This window comes from Triturus cristatus, chromosome 4_1 (assembly GCF_964204655.1).
Source record: "Triturus cristatus chromosome 4_1, aTriCri1.1, whole genome shotgun sequence".
In the NCBI taxonomy this organism is placed as follows: Eukaryota; Metazoa; Chordata; class Amphibia; order Caudata; family Salamandridae; genus Triturus; species Triturus cristatus.
The window spans coordinates 551,415,580-551,433,696 of NC_140585.1; the positions used below are offsets into that span (position 1 = coordinate 551,415,580).

An 18,117-nucleotide genomic window follows, 5' to 3' on the forward strand; every position below is an offset into this window, starting at 1 on the left:
ACTGGTGTACCCATCTAAGTCCCTAGTATATGGTACTAAGGTAACCAAGAATGCCAGGGGTCTCACATGGGCTGCAGCATGGCAGCATGTATTATGCCACCCATGAGAGACCGCTCAAACTGTGACTACAGGCCTGCCATTGCAACCTGTGAGCGGGAGCTAGCATATGTTTCCCTATATCTGAGGTCACGGCACTTAAAACCTAAAAGTCACCCCTAAGGTAGGCCTTTCAATCCTGAAGGCAGGGTGCTAGGTGATATGTGTGAGTGTGCACCGCATGAGCAGGACACCCCTACAAACCCAGGTGTCGATTCTCCAGGCTTTGTAAGTGCGGTCAGCCATTTAAAACTTATAGTGGAAATAAAGTAAATTAAGAGATGTCTACCTGTATATTGGCTGCACTAAAACCTTTGGTATCAAACATGTTGGAAAACTACCCCAACACCGATTCGTGTTCGATGCAGGATCCCATGTACAGGGGGCTCCCCTAGGGAGCTTCCCAGTACCAGCCTTCCACGGTTTAACAGTAAGCTAGTGCTGTACCGACCCCAGGCACGATTCTGCCCTCCTGCTGCTGAGCTGAGCTCGAGCAGGGGAAGGGAGAACAATAGGTTTCCTGTCACAGTGAAGTGTGACCACCTCCCAGACAGGTCTTGTGTATTGGGCTGCGGTGGGGGTGATTGCCAGCGTCACCAGACTGCTTTCAAGGGCACATTTGGTGCCCTCCTTGCATACCCCAGTTGGAATCAGTTCAGAGCTCCTACTCTGGTGCGAAACTGGATAAAGGATATGGGAGTATCCTCCCCTCTGTCCAGCCCCTCTTCTGGGAGGGATCCCTGAATCGTCCTAACCTTTTCCCTAAGGTACTTAAGGGCTTACCTGTGAGTAACTCTTCAGATTCGTCGTGGAACAAGATTCAGATGTGAAACCACTTCAACTTCAACCGACTGGGCACCTTGGACTTTGTTGTTCTTTGCCTGGAACCGAGACTGCATCAAGGTCGACTCCTACTGCTCCTGGTCTCGTCGTCCTGCCAGTCTTCTGTGTCCTCTGTGCCTGTGCTTCATCCAGGTTCTTCTCCAGGCCTGTATGTATCAAAGGTCTTGTTTGGCTTCAGTGGGCTATCCTGCTTGCTTGGAGCCTGCTCTGACTCTCCTGCCTTTGGTGAGTCCACTGGACCTTGCTGGTCCCGACACTGCACCTTTTTCGTTTATGACGTCTGTTGCTACTGCCAAGACTTATTGGTGCTCCCACTGGACACTGACCCTCTGGTTCTCGACTTCCGACGTGGGTATGGTCGTGAACAGCTCCTGGTCTTCCACAGCGTTGCCTGGTCTTCACAGCTGCAGTGACAAGGTCACCGGCAACTCTCCTGTATTTTCCGTCATCGGTGGTCATTGATCTTCCTTGCCTCCTTGTCTCTCCCGAGTATCATATACTCTGTCCCCTATGCTTGCAGGTACTCCTCTTCTAGAATCCATCCTTGGATTCCACCGGATTCTTTCACTTTCGTCACCTGCGACATCTTTCCTGAAGTCCTCCATTGTGGTCTTTGGCGGTTTCTGACGTCAATTCGCACCTTTGCACCCGGCTTCCGTGGTGTATGTATCCTGGTTCCTGGGGTATCCACGGGTGGGGTGACTCTCCAAACTTCCATCTTCCACGGGTTTTCTTCAGGGTCCACTGAGAAGGGTCCTTCTTCATAAAAACTGCAACAAAGTCTTTCCCTTTGACTTTCATTGAGGACGCATCTGTTTTTCCAGTCTGCACATGGCCTCCGTGGGGTTCCTGGATACTTACCTTGGGTGGTTCCTTGGGTCTCCAGATCTTCTGAATCTTCTGGGTCACGTCTCGACTTCGGTCGCAGTTCGCATTCCACTTCTTCAGCATATGGTTTGGTCTCCCTCTGGAGACCACTGTGTATTTGGGTTTACTTACCTGTTTCCTTCTGAAATATTGTCTGTATTGTGTTGGTATCTCTGGGTAGGAGCTATACCAATGTGTTAGTCAGTGTGTATAATAAATATAACTATTTTTTATAACTACACTGTGTGGTTCTTTTTCGTTTAACTTACACTAAATGTTTAATTCTGGTAAAACAAGCTGCTTAACACTCTTCTGGACTAAGTCTGCAGGCTGCTCTCCACAGCTAGCATTCGGAGAGTTTTTCTTTGGTTGTCTAAGACCACTTAAATCGCCATAAGGGTTGTCTGGACTGCTGCGTGCTTCACTTAAATAAGTGTGAACCATGAACTAAGCCAGCCTCCTACGGCCATGGTCAAGTTTTAGTTTTCTAAAAAGATATTGCCCTTTTCATAAGTGTTCTGGGTTCCTACACTGTTGCAGCTATATTCTTTTTGTAAATAAATTTAGCAAAGATTCTTGTCACTATAAACCAAGATCACAAGTAACTCTTTTCACCCTTCTCTCTAACCCACAGCCTCTGAAAGGATTGTGGTTCTATGAAATACAATAGGATGCAGTAAGTTCAGTTTAAAGGATAAATGATGGTAAAACTACTTTCAAATGCAATGAAGATTGAGCTTATTGCATACTGAAAGACATTCACACGGGATAAAATATGTGCATTTCCTCACAAAGTACTACTGTGTTGAAAAATGAAGGACAGAAATTTCATCTGATAACCATGGACTAATCTTAGGGTAACACTTCATATATTTACCAATGCTAATACTCAATTTTGACACCTATTAAATGTTATCATTTCTGTTAAAAAACATTTTCAAAATCATTGCTGAAATGTAGATTTGGTGCATGTTATGTTATGTGTATTTGTAAAACGCTTTATCTCCCGCGTGGGTATCCTGGCTCTGAGCAGTTGATGTGCCTAGTCCTGCTTATGCTAGGTTGATAGGTTGTATTATAAAAATGTGTTTTTTCTAAGCAAGACTGACATGCTTATGAAGTAATATCTGGGTCTCTACAATGTCAGACCTTATTCCTCTAGTACATTTGTCAGACTCAAGCCAATCAACCCGCAAAGCATTATAGAGTGTACCATGTCTGTGAAATAATTAAGGTTACTATTATCAGCGTGCATCTCATAGAACACCATTTGATCTTCTGAGACAGAGCCTATGGAGGACTTCCTTTGACTGTTAGGCACTCAGCAAAATCTGCCTTACTTTCCACAGAGCATGATTGAATGTTGCTATGCAGCAAGTCTCCTGATATTGTGGAGATGGTCTAGTTACTGTGACAAAAATTAGCAAGGCATTAGCAGTATTTAGTGGCGGGCATATTGTAATTATGCAGCAGCCTCGTCAGACATGTGACAAAGGAAATAAAAGTAGATGCCAAGCTATCTCTAGCAATGCTCCTAGGATGTGCAACTGCTCCCCAATCACATCCGGCAAGCTCCCTCTCTCCTGTGCTTCAGGAGGGAACTGTAGTCCTTCCTCTTCAAGCCAAGCAGCACTTCTGTCAGATGTATTCCTCCGGATGAAAGACCCCAGTTGGTAAACTGTCTTATTCTGTCTGAATATTCTCCTTCATGAAATTGCTCTATATTCCTCCTCTTCAGGACAGTGTTTATTCAGCACAATGTTGCTTTGTAACTATCCTTCACAATGCATAAACAATGTATAACTGTGTATACCTTTGTACACATTCAACCTCCAGTCTAAAACTTTGGAAGTACAACAATGGTATTTGGATTGGGCCAAACTGTCACACCTTACATCACACTATATAACGTCAAAGTTGGTTATTACACCTGAACTAACTTGTGAGCAATTGGAATCAGGGTTTATCACTTAACACTGGCTTTTGGTTTGATGTGAGAATTACACTTACTTTGCATTTTCCTGTCCACAGTATCTAATCTTATGGCTTCAAATTCTCTAAATGTACTAAATTGGAAAAAAAGCGTAGACAATAGGCTGTCATTTTCTAAAATATTCAACTACTCATTGGATAGAATTTGGTACTGCAATCTACTTTTGGAGAGCATGAAGACAAAAGGCTAATTGTTATTGCCACGTGTACTGCCAGATAGCTTAGTCTGGAACTTTCAAGATATATCTGAGACCTAAATTATGTAGAGAATCTTGCGGTTAGCTCTGTCGGTAATGTACTCTATGTGTTTTATGTTTAATGGCTAAGCATATATTCTTTACTGTTTGAGAATTTTAAGTCGAAAGAATATTATGGTGATGTGGTATTGTTTTAAACGTTGTTGATGCTTAAGCTTAAAGACGATAAAATATGTTCTGTGTATGGATGTTTTCTGTATGATCTTTGTATGTACAAATTGTACAGTTGTTATTTTTTTTTAACCATATGAAATTAATTAAATTAACGTTACCAACTTTACTTATATGTGAAGAGTTCCCCCCAAAAATTGCCAACTCTGGGCCAAAATCCCTGAGTGTTCTTGGGGGTGTAGAACACTCTTTACCAGCCAAGAAATCGAAAAATTGTTTTAATAATAAGATGGGCCTTGTCCATGACTTGATTATCAGGAACAGTGTGACCCTCTACAGCAACATAACCAGCCATACACAGATATGTCTTGTGGCTTTGTTGGTTTATTGATTTTATTAAAGCACTTTTGCCCACAGTATTCTCATAAAAGGTAATGATATGTTAAAATAAATGTAGTGAAATTAGACCAATACAAAATCAAGAAGCAAGAGCTAGATGTACAGAAACAACCAATATGCAAAGACATATGCCATAAGATACATGGCATTTTAAAAGTAACATGCAGTAGGCATATAAAGAGGCAAACAATCTCTATAATAGCAAGTCCAGCTGATGTTCTCACCATAGTCTTCGAAATGACGAGGGGGATGCTCAGAAACCCAACATCAAGAAACCATGGGACACGGAATATACCAGCAAGAGATGACAATTTCAGCCCATCCAAGTACTATTCCAGAATGCCACACAATAACAATTAAATGAATAAAACAACAATAATCAGCCCACTTTTTGGTATGAAAATGTGCTAATATAGTTCATCAATATTGATAATATATTGAAAAATCAGTGCTCAGGTGATCACATGGTGAATATAAAGAAAAACTTTACAATGCTTGTGTAAACAGAAGAACAGTGACAAAAGAACATGCAATAGTTCTTGTAATAGGTGCAGTTTACTAACTAATTGCTCACCTAAAACTATATGTCCTGATGATGACCCGTTCAATTACCGGGGTCGAAACTCCGTGGACCCTTCCGACAAATGGAAATGAATAATAATTACCATATGGCTAGTTTATTGGAAATGTAACATCTGTACACTTTACAAGAACTATTGCGCAGTTCCTTTCTACAGTTTTTTTTAAATTCACCATGTGATCGCATGAGCACTGATATTTCAAAATATGATTTATATTGATAAAATATATTAAGTCATTTTGATACGAAAACGTGTGATTGTTGTTGTTTTATTAATTGGATTATTCATGAGTATTCTCTGTGTTAAAATTATTAGTGATTATTTGGATGTCCATACCTCCGACTTGTTCTACTTGGAACCCCTGTTGCATATTTATATGCAATACTAGTTCCAGGTGGTGTTTGGGCTGCCCCTGTTGTAATAATTACATAATAACAAGTGACACAAAAGTGGGGAAACATTTATAGGAACCCCAAACCTTTATACTCCAAGATTACCTTAGGCCTTCAGATAGTATAGTCTCCAGGTGATAGAAGCTGCCGACATCACAGTCAAGGGGCGTTCCCCCCTTGGAAGCTCTGTGCTTAAAGGCCTCGAAAAACAGTGAATGGTATTTGTGCTTGGGAGCTTTGAATGGATTTGACAGACCAAGTAAGGAACTTTGTCACTTGGCACATTTGTCTATGCCTTTGATGACTGGTGTGGCCTGGTACCCTACCCAACTTTAAGTATCCCAGCACCATTGGGGCAAATGTTTTATTACTTGTGTCTTGGGGAAGTGTCTTGCTTTAATCGACCAAATAAAAAAAAATAGGCACTCTCTAGCAGATGCATTCTGTAAAACAAGAAAACACCTGGAAAGGGGCTTTACCATCACCAAATGAAGCACATCAAGAGACATTTTTCAGAATAAAGCATGGGGTTCTATTAGTGCAACACTCTCTAACAGAAAGGCTTTCCCACTTGTCAAATGAAAACAACATGCAAATATATATATGTATCACAAGTTCAAATGCATGAGATTAAACACAAGCAGATAATTATGGTAAAACACACGCAAATATTGAGCACTTAAAAGTAAAATAAAAATAATGGAGTAAAACATAAGCAGATTATAATAAAGTAATGCTCATAAATCAAATGCAAGAGAGCAGATATAAAAATAATGGACATCCAATGAAAGAAACAAGCACTGTCAAATGCAAGTAATCAAATACAAGAAATAATACTATCACATGAAAGGTTCAAATATAAAGAGCATGTATACACAGAATGAAATCATATAAAATATATTCACAATACATCAGATAATCCAATGAACAAGAACCAATGAATTAAAATACTTCACAGGCAGGTCACTCAGCACACAGACAAAAACACATGTAGATCTAAACATATAGCTCAATACCAATGATCAGAGAAAATACCTCACCGTCTGCAATATCTTCATCTTAGCCCACACAAGACTGGGGAATTCCAAATCACATTCCGGGGGTCAAGAGACTCCTCAAGCTGGGAAATGCAGCACTGAGCAGACACATCCTTCTCTCAGGAGAAATCCAGCTTCCGAGCCAAAACTAATATTCTCAATGCATGACAAGACATCCTCTACAGCAAGGAAACTTACTTGGTGGCCCAGCTCCTGCAAGCACTCTAAGGCAAAGGATTTCTCACGTATTGCCTCTATATGTGCCAGCCTCTTATTTTGGTGAAGCTTGCGAAAGTAGAAAACATCTCGAAAAGTACAGAAAACAATCTAGAACGTAAATAACCTAAATAACCATGAGTAACGTGAGGGCCTGCTTGTGTGTGCAGAGCTCAAGCTAGAGAGACTCAGAATTCAAGATGGAGTTAAGGGCACTTTAAAGGCCATATGTAAAACTCCATTTTACAATGTACAAACTTATGCAAATTTGTGCACCACTGCTTACTGCGCTATACTCTGAGACAGTGAAGTACATTCCACATCTTTCTCTCTTTCATGCTTACAAACGCACATCCCACACGTTCTGTTCCTTGCAAGGTTAAGTCTGTCCTACTCTGTGAAACAGTCCCACTCTGAAGCTACATGGAGACATGAAATTAAATCACAAGTCAAAAAAGCAAGTGCACAGAAAATTATGTTGTACGTTCAAAATAGAGTGAATTAAAACACATGGAGTCAATTAAAGCAATGATAGTCAAAGGTCATCACGTGGTCCTAATACATAGGAGTGCATGTAGCACAGCAGGAAGCTGAGTCAGAAGAATCTTTAAAGCTTCTAAGAACAAACAATCTGTCGAAGAACCATAAACATTGGGCCAGCATAATATTGTGCACACAAAAGAACTGGGTGAGAGAAATTTATTCCCCCCCCCCCCCCCCCCCCCCACACAAAAAGTGATTCTGCCTTGCTCACCGTATTTGTCCAGTGCACGCTCACTATATTGACCCCCTGAGGATTTCTGGTAACTCTGATCCTTTTTGAGCTTTGTCCACTGCCATAGACTTTAAGGTCTTAATATATTGTAGAACATAGCCTTAAAGATCTACTTAATATTAGCATAAAGGTTAATTTTGCAACTGTGTTTAGTAATACTTGTTCCGATGAATACTTCTACCTCCTCACCTCCTTAATCTGCTCCAGGAGCCAGACTGGATCAAGAAAAATTGAAACGGCTCTTCTACACCATTAGATGGTGATTGTCTCCATCGTGACATATATATGTGGCACTCTTTTTTCACTGCCCTTCGACACAGTTTCAGAATAGCTGTGCTTGGAATGTTTTTCCACAAAATTCTACTTTTTGCTGTGGACAGGAGGATGTCTCTGCCCAAAAAGCCGGGTTTCAAAACTTGTCCCTCATGCCATGGACTTGAGGTCTTTCTGGGGTGGTTGGCTTCTAAGAATGACATGAGGTCAGGTGACCTGTGCAGCCCCAAGGACTCAAAGACCATTAAACAGCACAAAGTAAAAATCTTTTTATGGTGCTGGCACATGGCAGCTTTCAGAGTCTGTGTCAATCCCTCTCCAGGTCCAGATCCTGATGCTCGCACTTGGCCATCAAATCTTCAAAGCAGGAATCACTGAGGGACAAGGTGAAGAATAGTATAGGAAGCTCTACAGGAGCACATCCAGGCACCGATCCTGGTCTTCATACAAAACGTAAAGTTCTCCAGATAGGCAACATCACGCACTGATCCGATGTAGATCACTCTGGTCCCTGGGTTTCTATCAGTCACTTAGGGTTACAGGCTGAGGTTACTTGAGAAGGTTCATGATGGATAGATATGCAGGAGAATTACATTTTTATTGCTGTTTTTCATGCATTTGCTGAGGGATATCGACCTCCGAAGAACTTTACGGTATTTGAGAGGAAGTCTGGGGTGCAGAGGTACTTGCCTCTTTATTCATGTCCCAAACATGACAGTGACCAAATGCGATTACCATTTAGTTGAAAGTCAAGTTTTTAGAGCTTATTCAGTAACTTCCTATAAACCTAAAAGAGCTCACTGGACATTGTGCATCCCTAGAGTACCTGACATTGAAGAAATTAATACAAGTAAGCAAATAAAATATATTTGTTCAGGAGTTAGAAAAAATGCAATGGAGATTGCCCTACATGGTTAGTTAAATAGAATACAACTAGAGTTCAAAAATAAAATGTAATTTACTAAAAATAAACAGTTTGATTCTGAAGAAGTTTTTTTTGTATTTGCAGGGGAGGATGCAAAAGCTGCAAGAGGGATCAAAACTTGATTGGGCTTTAGCTGAGGCTTTAGCATTTGGTTCATTGCTATGCCAAGGTAAGACGTTTCCTGTTCTGTATATTCCTGTATCCAACCAAATCATTCCCAATGTGTGGAAAAACGCATGTTTGTGAAGTTTGCTGAAAACTAGTGAAATTGCTTATCACATTGTTAACCAGTTTAATGAGCTGCTCACATGTACTTTGACCCCAAATTGTTTCACACCATGCATACATTATTCCTCAGCTCTCCCTTTAAGTCAACCAAGACAGATAGTAAAGTGTGCTGCTTTCAACTCAAAGGATTATATATTACCTTTGGGTTGATCAGTGTGAAAGGCTTACTTGATCCCCAGCGGTAACAGTTACCAGTGTTGCTTTTGCTGCCTGGAGATTCCTCTCGTCCATGTTATATTGAAGAGCTGCTCTCTCTTTTTTTTGTCATCAAATGTCTGCCATAGAAGCCATAATGATTAGAAAGAAGATAGGTCTGCCATGGCTTCCTTCATACTTTTTGGATGTCACACCAGAAGAAGCAGGCTGAACTGCAGGGGAAATGGGTATTGGCAATGGTCATGCGTCTGGCCTTTTATTAGTGAATGTGCTTGTTAATTGATGGATGTGTTTGTGTGCATGGGGTTTGGTAGAAGGGAAAGACAGTGAATGCCATGATTGAGTGAGTGAGTGGCTGAATGTGAGTAATGGTATTTGTTGGTGAATGGGAGTTGTAATGCGGTTAAGTGAATTTAATTGGGTGGTAAATATGAGTGGGTAGATAGGATGAAGGTTAGCAGATGAAAAGTGAGTCAGAGGGTGTCTGAAGGAGATGAGTGGGTTTGTGTGAAGATAGTGGTTTGTCCCCAATCAAGGCTGCGATCTCTATTTACCAGCTGATAAAGGATGCAGTCTAGCTCTGGTTTGGCCTAAAATGACACTCACTAGAAGGAAGTCACTAGTAGGAAGCACTTGGTTCTTAGCCCATTATCATGTAAGCAGTAGGTATCATTTGTCTTTCATGTAGCCCACGTGTTCGAAGAAATATTTGACTCCATAGGGATAAGCAGATCTAGATCTGTTTTGTTTTCTCTCCTCTAAATTATTCCTCAACTCAATGCTTGATTTTCCAGCATCAAATCTCCCTCTTGGGTACGAGGGGACTTTCCCAAATGTAAGCATATAAGGAGTAGTCACTTGTCGCTACTGCACTTACTATCACAGATGTACACTGTTTTAGCAGCACTCGTGTGCTATCTGTTAGTCTGTGCCACATCATCACCTCCAGATTATCCTTTGCTACAATAAAACTCTTCTTATAATAAGGAAAGTGCCAGAGGAAAATTCCATGTGGTGTTGAAATTCTGGATCTGTATTGAAAAGGTTTGCGTTTCAAAGGAAAGGTATGTTTTGCCTTAGGTAAAATATTGGACAGGATACTGGTCAGGTGGTAAGGAGGAACGAATATACAAAAGATTAGTCGAGGGTTCAGTAGGACAAGGCTAAATGTTGAGTATGTATTAGTTAATTTCTGCATGTGTACTTGCATTGATATATAAAAATATGCATGCATATAAGTAGGCTATCTGGTTTTAGGTTTAAACCTATAATAACTGATAAAACCCCACGAAAGCAAAATAGCCATCACCGGTTTATACATATAAACACTGAAAAAACACCTTCACAATCACAAACTAAGTGCCATTCAAAGAAAGGAAAAGATGAATGAAAAAGTAATTTTTATTTCTTCCTGAAGGGGCCAATACAATGCAAATTTTGTTATACAAGGCAGAAGCAAGTAAGACTGGGCTAACATTAAGCTGCTTGAGTTTTGTTGTTTAGGGATGTCACTAAAATATTGTCTCTTCTTCCTTCTGCTTTTGTTGTGGTCTTTGGTCTACAGATGCAGTGTTTCAAAACATGTTTTAGGTCTTATTTAGTTATTTTTTAAAAATGTAGAGAATCAGGAAATATCAAAATCATATTTGATATTTTGGCTACATTTGATTTCACTGATAGGTGAAATGGCTGGTTTCATAAGAATCTTTCCCAATATATACCATCACATGTACCCACAGACAGAGAATGGGTGAAATCCTTTAAAATATCAGCCCCCTTTTCTAGCGAGTCAGTATTGATTGTAGGTGAATTGCCAAATACCCCAGGCTTTAAACATTCAAAGCAAGGTGTAGTGACAGGTATATGTGAAAAGAATGTTGTCACCAAGCATCTGAGATAGTGGTGAAAACATAATACGAGACGTTGATAAACATGGAACGCACTTTCACTTGAAATGCTACTGGAAAAAGTTCCTACCAAGTTCAATAAAGATTAGAGTGAAATTGTTTGTAATTGCAGTAATTCGACTACGTATGTGAAAAAGTTGTATGATGACCTGTCTAAATCGCTACCTGAGCTGAAGTGCTTCCCTGTAAGAGATCCTTGTCACTTGCTAGATGGCATGCTGAAAGCATCTTTACAATCTTCAGAGTTAATGAAGAATGCTATTGACTTTGTAGTCTATTCTGGTACACTGTTTCATTACGCCCGGGATCTAAAATGCTCATATTTCTCATTTTGTGCTTTGTGTGACGTCAAAGAAAGAGTCACCCTAACTGTGTCATTTAGCCGGTGGTTCTCCGTCCTAGAGGCTGTGAATGCCATATTATCCATGTTAGGACCGTTTACGGAATGTGATGATCTTTGATTACAAATTGATAGTGATGTGGAAAAAGTACAGTCTACTGCATGCTTAGGTTTTTACAGGAAAACATGACTGCTGTAGTGGACTTAATGAAAATACTAGAGTCTGAAGACACCCTTCTCAACCAAGTGTTCAGCGTAATTGGTGTAGATGTGAAAAATTTCCTTGAGAGTAGGCTGGGCGCTACTTTTAGTGACTTTGGAAATGCAACATGCTACATGTTAGAATTCTTTCCAATGTTTGGTAAGCAAAGAAATGTTGAGGAGCAATTCAGGAAATTTTATTTTACAGTCTACGGGAAATGGCTTGCAATGATGCATAGAAATGTCCCTTCACCAACCATAACATTTGAAGTTAATGAAGCCTCACTGAGGTACTCTCTACAAGTTCTAGATCTCTTCTGAATTTTCTCCAGACTTTGAAAAGTACTGCTTCATTTTTGACCGCTTAAATAACTGGGGGCATATGTGCTCTATTCAACGTATCTGTTGCAGAACATGTCCTAGACAATCACAATCTTCAGGCGCACCAGTATTGGCATGGAAAGCTATGTCATTGGCCAGAGTTAGCAAATTCTGTACTGGCTGTTTTCGCGTTGCCAGTCTCAAGTGCCAATGTTTAGAGGGCCTTTTCACAGATAAAAGTTTACAAAGGAAGTAAAGAGTGAGTAAACATGACCAAAGACTCACTAAAGAAGTATTGTATGGTGTACTACACTAAGTTTGATTTGTAAAAAGGTATTTCGACATCTAATACCCTGTACACATGCTATTTATACACATGCATTATCAGTGCAGAAAGCGAGCAATAATTAATAGCAAAACATACCATAAACACCGGAAAAACACTGTTTTTAATGTGTTTAATGGCGCAAAAATGTGAATCAACTGATGACCTCTGTTTTTTTAAGGTATTGAAAAAACTGAAAAAACCCCACCAGAATTTACTAAAAATAGAAACTGAAAACAGGAAAGCCTACATATAAGTAACATAAGGCTTTATAACTTGACTTGTAATCTTCCCCCACCTGGAACTGCAACCATAATTTCTGCATTGTAGAATCTTCACTTAAATCATAAGCCACAGAATAATTTCCTGCAGTATGTGGGAGAACCAGAACACTTTTTTCCACACTTAAATCTAAGGATGATGTGAATATAACATGCCCAATATGAAAGGCACACTGTCCACGTAGCCTGTACAAGCCAACGTTTTCCAGATTTAGATCACTAAAACTAACATTACAAAACTACTTCTCAGCATTCTTTTCCCAAGATTGGTCCTAAATATTCGGAATTGAAGGTAAAATGAGGCCTGATAGTGTTAACAGTTTGAACGTTCATTCAAAGGTCATATTATAGTGAATAATATTGGTGACAGGGGGGCAGTCTTGCCTTGTTCCATGACTGAGAGAAAACACTTGTGACGTTTGTCCGTTAGCCACCACCTGTGCCTATGGCTGTGCATAAAGCAGGCGGATTCACGCCATGAAGTTTGGACCTAACCCCATACGTCCTAAGACCACAAACATATAAGGCCATTCGACGGTATCGAAGGCCATGTGGGCGTTAAGAGAAAGAATTGCTATGTTCTCTTTGATTGTACCTATCCGTCCCATCCCTCCATGGAGGCGGTGTAGATTAAGGGCCGTTTTGCACCCCGGCATGAATCCTGACTGGTCCAAGTCTACTAGTTTGGTCGCAACCTGGAGCAGACGTGACATCAGTATTTTAGCCAGAATTATGACCTCCGCATTAAGCAGAGAGATGCGGCGGTATGAACTACTGTCCTCCACTGGCTTTCCCATCTTGTGTGCTAATCTTTGATCCCTTGGCAATATACCTCATTGTATGCTTGCTTTCTAGGTACATTTGGCACAAATGCGGAGCCACTTTGGCAGCTGTTATTTTATAAAACTCTATTGGGAGGCCGTTCGGCCCCATCGCCTTCCCGAATTGTATATTATGGATTGCTGAAAGTATTTCATCACCTGTGGGGTCGGCCTGTAGTGTGAGCTGCTTTTCTGGCAAGAGGATAGGGACAGGAAGATTCGCCAAAAATACTCTGGACTCTTCGGGGGTAGCCGAGGTTGCAGGAGAATATAGTTATGTAAAATGAGACGCGAAGCCTTCTGCTATTGCCTGCAGTTCCTGCAATATTTCACCGTTGTCTACTTTTAGAGTGGTTACCTATCGGTTCGCCTGTTTCCGCCTATCGAGCCATGCTGGGAGCTTTCCTGTCCTGTCTCAGAGTTAGTATATTCTGTGTTGTCGCTAATTGTTTAGCCCTGGCCCGCTTTACATCTAATGTATGTTTGACTGTTTTGTCTTGGGTGCGTGTGAGAGTTAGTATGTCTCTCTCCAACTTTTTCCTCTTCTCTTTTTTATGACCCTATGTGATCGAGAGTGCTTGCCCCTTCAGTACTGTCTTGAAAGCCTCCCAAAGAATCTGAGTTGAGTCTACTGACCCTACATTCTCCTTATAATAATTGTCGGTGTAATTAAGGAGATCAGTTTTGATATGTGGGACCTTTAGTTACCAGCGGTTCAGCGAAATTACGCATAGGTTGTATCCCCAGGGTGTAGTGCGCCTAGATAGGGGAGTGATCTGAAATACCCCTTGCCAAATGTTCTATGTCTTGGAAGTTTTGTATTTTGTCAGTCAGTGCCATGATGTGATCTATGCGGGACAGACGGTTGTGAGCTCCAGAGGGAAATTTGTATTGCAATGTATGAGGATTGATCTCTAGACACACGTCCACGAGCCCAAGTGCCACCATAAAGTCAGCTAAGCTGGATCTGGTACAGGGAGAGTCTCTAGTTGAATGACTATCTTTCTGGTCACATAGCGTCATGTTGAAGTCTCCACATTTCTCTAGGTCTCAGTCTGGTAGGTCTAGTATCATCTTATTCATGTCTGGGAGAGCCGTTCTGTGGAGCGCTGGGGGAACATATGCCGACATAATAATAAAACACCTTTCCTCCCAGGTGCCAGTTACTGCAGCAAATCAACCCTGATCATCTATTCGGGTCTGGTCTATCACGAAGGAGAAGTGCTTAGAAGTGCTTCCTCTAGACCCCGAGGTGAAGCCCGCGTGTGCAGTTAATCTATAACCTCACCTATTGAGTGCTTTGTAAGTGTTCCCAACTAAGTGGGGTTTCTTGGAGAAGGACAACGTATGGTGCATGTCAGGGAGGTACATTAAATTTAGGCTCAAGTAATATGGTATTGGTAGTACATGAAGGAAAGCTCCCTGTCGTGACTCCTTCGTAATACAACTGTAAATATTACTATTCCCAACAACCTGATAATGCCTCACCCTGCCTCCCTGAATGACGGTGTCTGAACTACCCTCCTCCCCAACATTGCAGAGCGCCTGTCGCCCTCCCCTCCCTGTAGTGGATGGGATGTTGACCTGCTTATCCCACCCCACCCCAAATGTACAATAATAAGGCATAGTACAGATATGTTACACAATTCGATCATCTTGTCTTCCCATTGCATCTCACAGTGTCCGACTGGACAGATAGGTGACCACTCACTGTGAACCAACGTCTGGGAGTATCTGCCTGGACTAATTGTGAGCCTTTCAATAGTTATAGACTGAGAGAGTTCCAGCCAGTCATTTCTATAACTGAATATCGCTATTCGGCTGATGTTGCTGAGCTTTAGTGCACTATGAGCTCTCAAGCATTGCTCTGCAGTGGGCAGTACCACTTCCGGGCTGGGGTCTGCTCGCTTCTGTGGCTTCCATGGTCGCCCCTTTCATCTGTGTGGGGTGTTTGACTCACCGACTCTTCTCCATCCATAAAGCCATTCCCACTCGTCCTCTGGATAAGTAAAAATAAAATGTTTTGCCCTCCGCCTCTACCCTCAGCTAGTCAGGGAATAGCATTACATATTTCAACTCTTTGTCTCTGAGAGCCTTTTTGACTTCAAGAAAACTTTGCCTCTGTTTTTGTCTTGTCCCACCCTCATGGAAAGTGGGACAAGAAAGTTATAGTGTTATTTTCGTATTTGACTGGCGTGACACTGCGGGCAGTCTGCACTATAACATCTCTGTCTCTGAAATTAAAAACCCAAGGCAGTATCAATCTTGGTGGCGCGCCCGGTTTAAGTTGACCTCCCGGCACTCTGTATGCCCTCTCTATTGAGAAGTAGTTTGAGAGATTTCGGGGTTGTAGGTATTTTAGGATTAAATCTTCCATGAAGAGGTCTGTTGCGGCCCGTTCCGTTCTCTCAAGGAGGCCTAGGATCCGGACGTTGTTACGTCTTGACCTGCTTTCGTAATCGTCCAATTGAGCTGGAAGTAGTTTGCTGGTGGCCTGCAGTTCACTGACTTGCTTTTTAAGAGTAGACGGGTCTGCAGCAAGACTATGGGTTCTACTTTTTTGACCCTGGTGTCCATTTTTCGCAGGACTGCTCTTATGAGGGAGACCGCCATTGACACTGAGTCTATGCACGATTCGAGGGAGGTATGCACATTTGTGATGGCTGTCATTATATCATGTAGGGTGAGGTCGCCCTGTGGTTGTGGCTGGGTTTGTATTGGTTCTAGGTTGCTGCCTGCCCCATCTTGGTGTTTCTGCCACGAAAATGTGTCCAATTTGGGGTGATGCAAGGTGCGCTATCCCTTCCTGCCCGTTATTGCGTTGGTTTAGAGGCAGTCTGAGGCGAGCTATCGGGTAATCACCCCTGCCTGCCTGCGGCAAATTCCCCCTTGTTGCCTGTCAGTTTTCCCCACTAGGCTCTCCTTTTCTTCAAGCCTCCTTTTCGGGGCGCCTCACTTCTTTCACTCATGATGGAGGGCTCCACCCAGCCCCCACCCCTACCTACTCCCAGATAGAGATATCTGCAGAGATGTGGGGGCTTCTCCAATATGGCAGCACTCTGGGACCTCGAGCCACAAAGATCAGGCCCTCCGGATGGTGCCTACTATTGCAAGAATGTGCAGCCCGTATTGCCCCGACAGCAGCCCTCTGCTTCTTCCCTGCACCTCTATATGGCCTGCTTTTGTCTGGGAGGGATGTTGTCTTTACCCTCGCCTATCAAATATGGTGTGTAAATGTTGTGGTGGGGACTTAACACCTCATATAATCAAGTCCCCCGGACTGCTCACCTTCCGTGCTGCGTCTGGCGGCGGAGTTGTCGGGCGGCCTTCACAGTTTTTCCCCGATGTGTGGGTCGGCCGTAATTCTGGTAGGCATTGCTGCGCGGGCCACCGCCTCGCCAGGCCATTAGTGCTGCTTCGTAATTCTTACCGGCCTGTCGGGCCGTGCCATGCTGCAAATATGCAGGTCTCACTCTCCAGAGGCGCTGCGGGCACTCTGGTCACTCCTGTCACTTAGGGCCTTCTCCGCGCAGCCACTCCTCTTACTTGTGCTGACCTTTGTATGCTTCCGTTCGGTACGGGCGATGCCCCACGTCCCTTTTCCTGTTTGCAGGGCTACAGGTCTTCCGCATTGCAATGGGGGAGGCGCCACTTGCAGCGGCCACCGCAGACCGGTGCCGCTCTCCGAGAAGAGGAGCACCTCTTCCTGCTGGGGCACGACTACTGCTGCGCCAGTCTTCTTTTCACAGCCAGACCTCACCAGTGTGAATTTGTATAGAGTTCGTTTCCGTCTGTTCTGGATCGCTGGGATCACCAGGTGGGTCTGGGATGTCTAGAATACTATGCCAGCCGATCATATGTCGGATTTTGTGGAGGTTGACGAAGTGGGTTGCCGGAGCCGCGTTAGCGTGCAGCCATCTTGCTCGGCTGCTGGCCACACCAACCTGGTGTCTAAAAGATTGATGTCGAAACACTCTTACTTCTGCATATTGAGGCCTTTACTGCAGAAGAGACAACCAACTTTGAATCAATCTTTTGCCTAAATGTCCTCGCCATCGAGCCGCTCAACATTGGAGCTTTACAGTAGATACATCTTGAGTGTCTTTATCTTCGCATGCTTCTATAATTAAGGTTCTGCATCATAGGTTCTTCATTGACAGTCACAAACGTTTCAATAATTCAGCGCTGTGCGATATATATATATATATATATATATATATATATATATATATATATATATATCTCTTCCTGCTGGTGTGTGATGGCGTGTGCCTGGTTGCTGCTGGTGCTCTGTGTGTTGACTGGCATGTCTGCATGTCTGTCTTTTCTGCAATCTTAAGAGGGGACCGGCTCTCGAAGCTCACAATTGGAAATGTATTAATCGCAATATGATGTTCAGAACATCAACACATTTCAGCTGAGGATGGTTTTGATTACCATAATGAACACCTTTTTTTTAAAGTTATTTAAAGCCTCATTCTAATGAGGCTTTAGTGATGTGGCCTCTCCCCTGAACCCAGGGAGAAGGTTACAGAGACATTATAGTTAGACTGACATGTCACAAAACCAGAGAAATTCAGACGTTATAGTTAGCTGAGCTAACTATATTTCGCGCCCCTGCAATGCACTGGCACTGCTTATCACCTCACATATTACATCACTCATGACAGGGTCAATGATAGCACAGATGAAATCAGTGATGACATCATCCAG

At 42.4% G+C, this 18,117-nt stretch overlaps 1 protein-coding gene across 1 annotated transcript in view; it reads left to right on the plus strand.

Moving 5' to 3' along the window:
• DHTKD1 (dehydrogenase E1 and transketolase domain containing 1) overlaps positions 1 to 18,117 on the plus strand; it is a 1,328,309-nt gene that overhangs the window by 638,206 nt on the left and 671,986 nt on the right. Inside the window, exon 9 of the mRNA XM_085652869.1 lies at positions 8,849 to 8,933. Within this exon, the coding sequence (XP_085508995.1) occupies positions 8,849 to 8,933 (85 nt within the window). The remainder of the gene's footprint in view (positions 1 to 8,848; positions 8,934 to 18,117) is intronic.